This window comes from Hypanus sabinus, chromosome 22 (genome assembly GCF_030144855.1).
Source record: "Hypanus sabinus isolate sHypSab1 chromosome 22, sHypSab1.hap1, whole genome shotgun sequence".
NCBI lineage: Eukaryota > Metazoa > Chordata > Chondrichthyes > Myliobatiformes > Dasyatidae > Hypanus > Hypanus sabinus.
Genome location: NC_082727.1, coordinates 59,774,492 through 59,786,762, shown reverse-complemented (window position 1 = coordinate 59,786,762; position 12,271 = coordinate 59,774,492). Strand labels below are relative to the sequence as shown.

Below are 12,271 nucleotides of genomic sequence, written 5' to 3'. Positions count from 1 at the left end.
AAGAAGCTTGCTTTAAAAAGACTTGCAATGTAAAAGTCAATATAGAAGTAACTCCAAAATGTTGTAGTCACGAAAGCCAGCAGAGCCTCCAGGCAGTGTGGCTGACCCCCCCCAGGACTGGTTGAGCAAAAGTTTTCTCAGAATGAAATATTTGGATGAGTGAAGCCATCTTTCTTGACCAACATCACAAATGTTGGTTCGTCTCCCACTGACCCAATTTGAAACTGAAGCAGATTCTTTGCAACTTAGCTGTCGACATTCAGTGCTCAGTGCTGTGACAGCTCTGACATTGCTTACCTTCACCTTCATGTCGTCTGACAACCCAGGTCTCATCCTGATCTTTGTTACCCCCAAACTTGTCCGGTCTATCCCACTCCTGGCAGGCCTTTCTTGTTCTCATGCCTGCAAACCCAAGGAGATCCAACAATCTTCAAACTGTGACCAGCCTTACAGAAAACAGATTCCCACAACACACAGGAAATGCTGGAGGAACTCAGCAGGCCAGATAGCATCTCTGGAAAGAAAGTACAGTCAATGTTTTGGGTCGAGGCCATACCCAAAACCAATGATCTAACCTTAAGAACTCTTTATCTCATTATCTTATGTTTTCAGTATTTATTGCAATTTATTAATATTTGCATTTGCACAGTTTGTTGTCTTCTGCACTCTGGTTGATCTTTCACTGATCCTATTATAGTTACGATTCTATAGATTTGTTGAGTGTGCCTGCAAGAAAATTAATCTCAGGGTTGTATACAATGACGTATATGTGTTTTGATAATAACATTTACTTTGAACTTTGGAGTGCGTTTGCACCAGATCCCTGGGTATGCCGACTTGTACTAAAGCTTTGCTTAAATGGGGACCAGTTTTAAGATAGTTTTCAAATTCTTTCATTGTCTCATCTCCCTATATCTTTATGATCACTTTCAATCCTACTGTGATTCGACACATCCCGAGAATTTAACAATTCAATTTTGACCGTTGCATCAAAGATCTAAACTTCAGATTCTCTTCCAGCACCTTTGTCTTGCATTTTGCCACTTTCTCACATTCTCACTTCATTACTTTATCAAACCCTCCCTCTCTCTCCGTAACTCTGGTCTTCTGTTAAGGTGCTCTTTAAAATCTACATGTTTGGTCGAATCTTCTTTTTGTCACCTTTCTTTACTCACATGGCTTGGCAACAAGGTTTTAGTGTGGTAACTCTTAAGTAAATCACTCATACAGTTATGTAAGTGGTTTGGTATTGTTAAAGTCAATCTGTCATACATGAAGCACATTGGCAGAAATAATATAGCATATAATTGCATGATGTAATGAATCGTCTGAATTAGGCAAGGAAAGCTGCATATAGAAAATCCGCAACAGAACTCACAAAAATCTAGAAGTCTGTCAGGATATTTGTCTTCTGAAAGGGGGGGGGGAGGGTAAGTTGCTAGAAGTCTGTGGAACACAAACCGATTCTCTGAAAGATCGGTGCCACTTAAAACAGCATGAATCCAGCTTTTATGTGAAGATAGAAAAGTTGACAATAGATACAAAAACAGTAAGTATGAACAGAACTTGTATACTCGACAGAAGCATTCCCGCTCAGTGATGTTATCATACAGCTTCATAGCATGGGTGGTTTTATTTATTTTATTGATTAAGAAACAGGGTAGAATAAGTCCTTCCAGCCCTTTGAGCTGCAATGCTCAATAAAATAAAGGAATCCCTCAATTTAATCCTAGCCTAATCACAGGACAATTTGCAATGACCAATTAACCTACCAGCCAGTATGTCTTTGGACTGTGGGAGGAAACTGGAGCACTCAGAGGAAACGCAAGCAGTCATGGGGAGAACGTACAAACTCCTTACAGGCACCCGAGTCTCTGGTACTGTAAAGCGTTTTGTTAACCACTATGCTACTGTGGCGTCCTGGAATTATTTGTATGCCTGGAATAAAATGTCAAGTTTCAGTAAATGTACAGGTTTATGGTTTGCTCTTGGCTGGGTTTATGCTTACTTAGATACCTGCCTGGTTCAATGTTTTGAAAGTACATTGCAGGCAGTTCAATATCTGCTTTTCCTTTCTCATTAGGTAGGGCAGGTGATGAAAGAAGGATTGGCCATTCATTAACCTCTTTATGAAATACTTTGACAGCTGAAGTACAAGGAGGAACACGAGAAGCTAAAAGGCAAGTTGATCGGGGTGAAGGATGTCGCAGGTGACTCTCAGCTGGCCCATTCCATCCAAGCCTCCAAGCTGCAGAGTGATCTAGAGTACAAAAGGAAATCGGAGGCAATCAAGACGAAGTTTCACCTCCCAATGGATATGCTGGAATTGGTGCATGCAAAAAGGGCGCAGAGTTTGGCCACTGACATGGGCTACAAACAGCGGTTCCACCAGTATACTGTCCTACCTGGAGACATGAAAACCGAGTGGGCTAAAAAAGCATATGCTCTTCAAAGTAATGTAAGCAACAAGCTGCTAAGTTCAATTGTGCTCTTTACTGTTGTGATGTGGTTCTTTATGGTGCAAAGAAAATTTAACTTATTTCTTTAACCACATGGTATTGCTTCCTTCCTGCCGAGATGTGCCCAGATTGAAGGTGAGATGTTGTTGTTCTGTTTTGACTTGCTCCTTGTTGTAAGAGTGCAAGGTGGGGTAGCCAGGATGGGAGTAGGATGGAGAATTCAAGTGACAACCTGCAGAAAACGGAAGGTCTCTCCTGTGTCTGGGTTTGTCTTCTCCGGTGCAGAGGAGAGACTGCATTGTGCACACCATATGCAACACAATAGGTAGGAAGAAATCAAAGTCTTGATATACGATTGGCTTGATTCTACACACGTATCACAGAAAGACCTAAACGCAATGAAAAAACACACTTGCGTACACTTCTGACATGTTCACATTTCTACATCAGCAAGTAATTGTAAATTTATAAAGCCCTGGTGAGGCCTTACTTGGAGTATTGTGAGCAGTTTTGGGCCCCTTATCGAAGGACGGATGTGCTGACATTGGAGACGGTTCAAAGGAGGTTCACAAAAATGATTCTGGGATTGAAAGGTTACCATATGAAGAGTGTTTGATGGATTGGGGCCTCTATTCACTGGAATTCAGAAGAATGAGGGGTGACCTCATAGAAACCTATTGAATGTTGAAGGGCCTCAACAGAATGGATGCGGAGAGGATGTTTCCTTTGGGGGCGGGGAGCCTGGGATCAGAGGACACTGCCTCAGAATAGAGAGGCGTGCTTTTAGAACAAATTGAGGAGGGATTTCTTTAGCCAGGAAATGGTGAATCTGTGGAATTTGTTGCCACAGGCAGCTGTGTAGACCAAGTCATTGGGTATATTTAAGGCAGAGGTTGATATAGATTCTTGATTAGTCAGGGCATGAAGGGATATGGCAAGAAGGCAGGAGGTTGGGGCCGAAAGGGAAAATGGATCAGCCATGATGAAATAGTGGAACAGACTTGATGGGCCAAATGGCCTAATTCTGCTCCTATATCTTATGATCTTATTTCTGATACTCCAATTTCTCTGATGCATACTCTCCCTTAACTTAATTATGTATAACCTTGTTTGACTCAATTTACCACATGCACAAAGCTGTAATGGCCCTAAAATGTTGACAGCATTAAGATTATCCTGCTAAAAGCATGGATTCAATTAAGCAAGATTATAGTATTTCAGTTTATGTGAAATTTTCTATTTATTCAATTTTGCAGTTGTCAAATCTGGAAACTCTAAGCCAAGTAAAAGTTTGTTTCCTGCCTTACAGCATGTAGTTGTCATCACATATTCCAATGCATTAAAGAGAGCTAATGCAAGAGGGAGCCCAGCTGGTTCTGAAGTGTTGGGTATTATTTATAGTGTGAGCTGTCTTAAAGCTTTTGCCCAAATTCATCCACATGACTCATTAACCAAAGCCCTGGATCATATAACTTTGGAAAATTCTTCCTTCATAAAATGAACACAAATGGAGGAAGGACAATTCTGGTGCCTGTTCACAACATATATTGTTTTTGCACCCCAATAATTTAGTAATCATTTGTGTTACAGTCTTGTTTAATAAGGTTAATTCAATATATTGATGCCCAGTGAAACGAGCTGAATACAAACTCTGATCAAAAGTACTGAAGTGGAAGAATGAAGGGATGTTATGTTTTGTACTTCCAAAACTAATTGAAAGAAAAACACAGGAGTCAGGGATAACTTGCTTTAGTTTGTGTTCTTTAGTAAGGCACTCACATATGATGTGGTGTTGGAATAATATATGCCATTTATGTACTTTTACATGTGGCCCATATTGGAATATGTAAAAAAAAATAAGGAATGCTTAATCAAGCAATATATTTACATATTACTTAAATATTACTGAACTATTAAATATACAATATGGGGGTGATAATTTTCCTTTAAGAAAAACATTGATATGGGTAGATATGTTTTGTAACTTCAAAATATTAAACTAATTCAAAGGAAATCCATGAATGCAGGTCTAACTTGGTGTTTACTTTGAGCGAGGCGTGCACGTATCATGTGGTAGTGTGATGATGTATGCAATTCATCTATTTTTATACACACACACGCGCACACACGCACACACGAATTATTTAAATAAACAATGAATGCTTAATCCACATCAAATTTACAAGATTACTCAAATCTACTGAAATATTAAATACACAATGGTAGAGGAGAGGAAATTACTTAGTTTCTTTTAGCAAGGCAGTTTGTATCTCATGCTAAGACTTCAAGTCTGAACTAATGTTGGGAGATGGTAGAGAGGAAATACAGTGACTCCTCTTGTAGTTTATGAAGCTCGCTTATGTCACAAAAGTATGCCTTGCCTTATAATCCTCTCTGGGAAGATTGATATGGTATTACTTTCTCAGAACCAGTACAAGTCTGACTTGAATTGGATGCGTGGTGTTGGATGGATCACCAGTGGTTCTTTAAGTGCTGAACAAGCTAAAAGGGCAGGAGAACTGTTCAGTGAGGTAAGTGTGATAAATGGTTCCTACTAATCAAAACCATCCGCCAGCACACAATTAGAACACAGAACCCAGCGCCACTTCCATGCCATTCAACATCACACTGTTTCTGGAATTGATTGGAAAGATTTAGAGGCTAATTGAGTCCTTAAAGGTTGAACATGATATCTGCAATATGAACACACATTTTGTGGGGCAAATTGAGGCATCTACTGGTGTTGCTTACGGAAGTTGGCTCATGCACATCTGTCCAGATATGCCAGGTTGTTGCTAGTGCTGCCATTTTGGAGCACAACACTTCATCCTGCCCTTTACTTTGCCTCTTATGTAAGTTCAGAAGCAGCAAGGAGCACCTCTATGCTCCCCACTCCCATAACCATTTCTATTTAAATGGGTCATCAATCATTTGCAGATTAATGTTGGTTAATGCCATTGGGATATAACTTCTAAATGTACTTCACCCTTAGAGTTATTTGAAGTTCAAAGCTGCTTTTGGGAAGTGTTGTGGCAAGTCTTGAAGGAAATTCAGCAATTCTGCTCTGAGCTTCTCTTGGATGTAAGATATTCTGGGTGAAATTTACCAGCTGGCTTCAGCAGGTGGTACGTTTCAGCTGGAAGGCCAAGGGCAAACCCCACATTGTCACTGGCTGTCATGCCAATAAACCTTTATGCATTTGGCTTTATACAGTCTGGAACTAGGTACTGCTAGAAGTACTTGTTGGATTAGGTTGAACCTATGGAGAAAAAACAGAATTAGTCTTCATGTCAATAACTTTTTATTGACTCTGAAAATAATCTGTTAGAAATATGCACTCAGTATTTATATTTGTGTCAATGATAATTCTTGATTTTACATTTATACCTTTCAGAAAAAATATCGTCAATATCCTTGTAGCTTGAAATTTACGAGTGTTACAGACTCTCCTGAAATGATACAAGCCAAGATTAGTTATAACCAGGCTGTGGATGTAAGTAGTTGATTGACATGTTTCATAAATTAACTGCTCAATTATTTGCCCTATGTTATTCTTTTATTGAAGAGAAAATATTAGTAATAGAAAGCTAGGAAGTATCCGAGGAGACAGAAAGAGAATTAACACTGAATGTCTATTGCATTTTATCAGAACCGTTCTATTTTTCTGTAGGAAATGTTTCTCTTTATGAAGTCATAGAAAAGAAAAAAGGTCTCTGTAAATATATCTGGTTATGTTCACATTCGCCGGGCCTGGACGATGAAGCAACAAAAGAACTAAGTATAGTTTTAAACTAGGATTGAATGACAGCGTATGGGACTGTACAATATCTACCAACTTTGGAAGCAGAACAGTTTAACTGTTTTCTTTCTATTACTTTTCTCAGTTTGGAGTGAATGCACTGTGGACAGGGCAAAACAAAATTGTATATTTTGAAGTTCAAAGTAAATTTAATATCAAACTACATATATGTCACCATATACAACCTTGAGATTAATTTTCTTCTGTGCATACTCAATAACTCTATGGAAAAACTATCAAAGGAAGTCTGCCCACCTAGGGCATACAACCAGGGTGCAGAGGACACCAAACTGCAGACATGAAAAGAAGGAATAATAATAATAAATAACTAAAGAATAAATGTCGAGAACATGAAATGAAAAGTCCTGGAAAGTGAGTCCACTGGTTATGGGAACATTTGAATGATAGGACAAGTGAAGTAGTTATCCCCTTTGGTTCAAGAGCCTGATGATTGAGGGGTAATAACTGTTCGCGAACCTGATGCTGTGAGTCCTGAGGTTCCTGCACTGGCTTCCTAATGGCAGCAGCAAGAAGAGAGCAAGTGCTTCACTGCATTTTGTGGTCTTTTATCTACAAGTGTCTTGATGGTTAGGAGGGAGTATTTCAGATCAAATCTATCAAAAAGGCAATGGGCTGTTGAGAATGTGTGAATTTACAGTTGTTCTGCCTGATATAATGGAGACCTGCCGTCCGGCCTAAAGACCCAAGACTACCTTTGAAGGATCAGCTGGGGTGGTATGGTAGAACAGACTAGATGGGCTGAATGGCCTAATTTTGCTCCTATACCTTATGGTCTTAGAGTTAGTAATTTTTAAGGTGAAATGACAGAGATGGGGACAATTTGTCCCTTTGAGTCTAAGCTGACTCAAAGATTCATCACATCCTGTCTTCCCACTAATTTCCCCTGTAACCTCTTCTTCCAATTCTCATCTCCCACCAGTCTCCAATTCTACCACTTACCCATTCTCTTAGGGAAATTTATAATAGCGAATTAGTCACATATTTGGGATGTGAGGGGAAATGAGAGGTTTTGGAGAAACCACCTGTTGTCACAGCGAGCATGTGAAAACTGCACGCAGGAAGTCAGGACTGAACTCGCATCACTAGCAGTGTGAGGCAACAACTACACCTCTGTTCTGCCACAGAAAAAGACTTTCCAAGTTCTCTAACATCATAAAGAAAGTCTTTGGCACGTTGACCTTCGTAAATCTAAGTACTTGGTAAAGGAGATGGGATGTTATGTTGAAGTTTTACAAAATGTTGCTGAGGTCTAATTTGGAGTATTGTGTATTCCTCAACCTGCCAGTCATTAAAGTGAACTGATATTGATCTGCTTTCAGCAACATGTCACTCCTTTGGATTATCAAAACTGTCACATATGACAGCAGAATAAGAGATCAACCGATCTAATGCCTTGGTGTGATTGGGTTTGACTGGATTTGCAAACAATGTCCACAACTATTACATCCAAATCGAATTGTCCATATTGTCAGTAGGGGACTGAGGAGAGCTGCAGAACAAAGGGATCTGGGAATACAGGTCCACAATTCATTGGAAGTGGCGTCACAGGTAGATAGCACAATAAAGAAAGCTCTTGGCACATTCCCCATCGTAGATCAAAGTAGTGAGTACGGGAGATGGGATGTTATGCTGAAGTTGTATAGGACATTGTCGGGGCCTAACTTGGAATATTGTGTGCAGCTTTGGTTACCCACCTATGGGAAAGATGTGAATAAGGTTGACAGAGTACAGAGAACATTTACCAGGATATTGCCGGGTCTGCAGGACCCGGGTTATAAGGAAAGGTTGAAAAAGTTAAGACTTTATTCCTTGGAACATAGAAGATAGGGAGGAGATTTGATAGAGGTATACTAAATTGTGAGGGGTATAAATAGGGTAAATGCAATCAGGCCTTTTCCACTGGGGTTGGGAGGGACTAAAACTAGAGGTCATGGGTTAAGGGTGAAAGGTGAAAAGTTTAAGGGGCAACTTCTTCCCTCAGAGGGTGGTGAGTGTGTGGAATGAGCTGCCAGCACAGGTGGTGCATGCAAGGTCAATTTCAATGTTTAGGCCAAGTTTGGATAGGTACGTGGATGCAGGGGTATGAAGAGCTATGATCCTGGTGCAGGTCGTGGGGAAAAATTGGCAGTTTAATTGGCTCGACATGGACTAGATGGGCTGAAGGACCTGTTTCTGTGCTGTACTTTTCTGTGACACTATAACTCTAATGTCTACATTTTTTTAAGGAAGCCTGATAAACATCGTCCGATCTGATGTTAGCTTGTCATTGTACTTCGTGCATACTCTGTGCCTCTTTCCCAAATGGGCCTTCCTTGTTTGCTAGCTGGAGTGAAGTAATTTTGTGATATTCCTTCCTGCATGATGCACGAGGATCCCCACCGGCTGAGAAAGTAGGCTGCACCCATCATTCCTTCAGAACGTCCTTGTCTTTCAGTTCTCTTCCCTCTGCATCATTATCTCTAAAGTCCCTGTGGAAGGGAATAGGCATACTCCTTGTAATGCAAGTAAGATGATTAAAGCCTTTCCTTGTGGCATTGTAAATAATGTTTTAAAAAAAGATTAGCTTTATTTGGCTCATGTACATGAGAACATACGGTGAAATGCATTGTCCTGTGTTAAATCAAATAGTAAAGATTGTGCCAGGCAGCCCATCGGTATCGTCTGGTGCCAGCATAACGTGCCCACAACTCACTAACTGTAACCGTACTTGTTTGGACTGTGGGAGGAAACTGGAGCACCCGGAGGAAACCCATCTGGTCACAGATGGCAGGAATTGAACCCTGATCTTACTGCTGGCTGCAGTGAAGTGTTGTGCTAAGCTGCCATGCCACCCAGCAATTTCTATAAATACTTTCCATTGATTGTTCTTTTGAACATGTTATAAAATCAAATATTTTTGGAATTATCTGTTGTTTCCGTCATAATAGTTGTTCGCTTGTATTTGGAGCTGGTTTTAAATTCTGTTTTTCAGTGTGGAATAGATCCTTCAGATTCTTCGAGCTGGTGCCACCCAGTATCCTAAATGATGCTTTACTTCATATTAACTCATCAGATTTAATACACAAACCTAATATTAGTTCTCACTTGAACATGGTTCACACCATGATATTTTATGAGTTATTTTAGACATAACTAGCCAAAATGAAAATTAATTGAAGAATATCATTCCTTTTCTATAAGTTTAAAAGAGTGCAATTGGTTTTCAGAGCCAGCAATCACCAGTTGGGGTTCATTTCCTGCTGCTGTCTGTAAGGAGTTTGTATGTGCTCCCCGTGACTCTGTGGGATTCCTCTGGCTGTTCTGGTTTCCTCCCACATTCCAAGGATATATGGTTCGGTTTAGTGAGTTGTGGGCATGCTGCATTGGCACCAGAAATGTGGTGACGCTTATGGGCTGAGTTGATATGATGCGCATAATGCATTTCACTGTATACTTTGACATGTCAATCTACATGTGACAAATAAAGGTAATCTTAAAAAAAAATAGTAGAGGTGCTGAAAGCATTCATATACACTTCCTCATTCTGATTCCTAAATGACTTGCATTAAATAAGTTAACATCTACTTTAAAATAGTGGAAAGTTAAACTGGTACCAGCTAAATAAGCCCGTGAACATTATTCATTATTTAACATGTTTATTGCTTTGTGGCTACCTATTTCTTGAGTTGTTAATGTAATTTGTTATTCAATTAATAATCTGTTAGTGGGATGTGCACAATTGCAACTGTTATATGCATATTTCTCTTACAAGATATAATACTTTTTCCATCTACCAAGATGTAAGATGACGTTGCCCTAGATACATATTAAAATGGAACTTATTCTTTTATTTGACAGAGACTGTACAGAGAACATGGAGAAAGTGTAAAACATGACTACACACTGACAAAGGACCTCCCAGAATTTCTGCAGGCTAAAGTTAATGCAAAGAACATCAGTGAGGTGAGATTTAGAACCGTGTCTCTCTGCCCTGATCCAATGTTCAGTAGGTTTATTAGCTGATCAGAGGCACTGCTAATGCTTATTAGTGAATTAAAATTGTAGTCATTTCTGTAATGAGCAACCCAGGCAATAAAGGCAGTTTGGTTAAAAGATTTTACTTACATTTTCTGTAATTTCACGAGGATGAAACACATATTCCTCAACCTGCCAGTCATTAAAATGTACCGATATCGATCTGTTTTCAGCAACATGTCACTACTTTGGATTATCAAAACTGTCACATATGACAGCAGAATATGAGTTCAACCGATCTAATGCCTTGGTGTGATTGGGTTTGACTGGATTTGCAAACAATGTCCACAGCCATTACATACAAATTGAATTGTCCATATTGTTAGTCGGGCACTGAGGAGTGCTGTAGAACAAAGGAATCTCAGAATACAGATTGAAAATGGCGTCACAGGTAGATAGGGTCATAAAGAAAGCTTTGGGCACTTCATCTTTCATAAATCAATGTACTGAGTACAGAGATGGGATGTTACGTTAAGATGTTGGTAAGGCCTGATTTGGAGCATTGTATACAGTTTTAGTTACTAGTCTACAGGAAAGATGTAAGTAAGGTTGAAAGAGTACAGTGAAAATTTACAAGGATGTTTCTGGGACCGGAGGGCCTCAGTAATAAGGAAAGATTGAATAGATTAGGACTTTATTCCTTGAAACATAGAAGACTGAGGGAGATTTGACAGAGGTATACAAATTTTTGAGGAGTATTCATAGGGTAAATGCAATCAGGCTTTTTCCACTGAGGTTGTGTGGGACTATAACCAGAAATCTTGGATTAAGAGTGAAAGGAGAAAAGTTTAAGGGAAAATGAGGGGAAACTTCTTCACTCAGAGGGTCACGAGAGTGTGGAACAAGCTGTCAGCACAAGTGGTGCATGTGAACTTGATTTCAATGTTTAAGAGAAGTTTGGATAGGTACATGGATGGTAGGGGTATGGAGGCTTATGGTTCCAGTGCAGGTGGATGGAAGTATATGGGTTAAATGGTTTGGCATGGAGTAGATGGGTTGTTTCTGTGCTGTACTTGTCTATCATTCTGTGCCTCTATATAATGTAGCGAAGACCCAACACTAATTGATCCTTGCTTCCTAGCATACATAAATATTAAATCTCAAAGAGCAATTACATTTGTTCTTCACCTTTGGGATGTGGACATCAGTAGTAGGGCAGCAGTGATTGTCCTTGAGAAGGTGGTTATGAACATTTTGTACAGGGAGCTATCACATTTGGGTCCTAATTATAAATTTAGAACAGAAGGGTTAACATTTTATATCAGTTGCATGAGGCTTCTTTCTACAACAACTTGCATCAATATAACAGCTTTAATTTACTTAACATCTATAGCATAGCAAAAACATCCCAGCCAGTTTATCCTGGGAGAATTTGATAAGAAGGATGTAGCAAGAACTTTGAACTAGGTGACGCTGTTCAAAAATAAGTGGTCACCCATTTAAACAGATAAGGCAAAATGTTTCTCTCAGAGGCTGCTGAGTCTCTGGAATTCTTCCTCAAACAATAATGGAAGCTGAGTCTGCCTATTTTTAAGGTAGAGGTAAATAAAATTCTTGCAATCAAGTGGGTGTAAAGTAATCATGGATGGATGGGAATGGGAGTTGAGACTATCATCAGATCAGTGATGATCTTATTAATTGAGAGAAAAGACTTGATAGGCCAAGTGGTCAACTTTTACTCCTTGTCTGAATGTTCAATTAGACCATAAGATATAGGAGCAGAATTAGGCCATTGATCTATTGAGTCTGCTCCTACGTTTCACCATGGCTGATCCATTTTCCCTCTCAGCCATAATCTCCTGCCTTCCTCCTGTATCCCTTCATGATCAGACCATAATTACACTGATATCAAGTAAGATTTGATAGAAAGAAAAACTGGGATTGGTTACCAATGGCTTTGTCAAAATTGTATGGGCTTTAAGGAACAAGTTAAAAATGCAGAGAAATTTGGGATTGGATGTTCAGAGCTTGGGGTGCT

At 39.6% G+C, this 12,271-nt stretch overlaps 1 protein-coding gene across 7 annotated transcripts in view; it reads left to right on the top strand.

Moving 5' to 3' along the window:
• The window catches only part of nrap (nebulin-related anchoring protein), a 129,224-nt gene that overhangs the window by 77,543 nt on the left and 39,410 nt on the right, over nucleotides 1–12,271 (top strand). For all 7 annotated transcript variants that reach the window (XM_059947878.1, XM_059947881.1, XM_059947879.1 and 4 more), the window contains 4 exons: nucleotides 2,147–2,458; nucleotides 4,886–4,990; nucleotides 5,854–5,952; nucleotides 10,117–10,221. In XM_059947878.1, coding sequence (XP_059803861.1) covers nucleotides 2,147–2,458; nucleotides 4,886–4,990; nucleotides 5,854–5,952; nucleotides 10,117–10,221 — 621 coding nt within the window. The remainder of the gene's footprint in view (nucleotides 1–2,146; nucleotides 2,459–4,885; nucleotides 4,991–5,853; nucleotides 5,953–10,116; nucleotides 10,222–12,271) is intronic.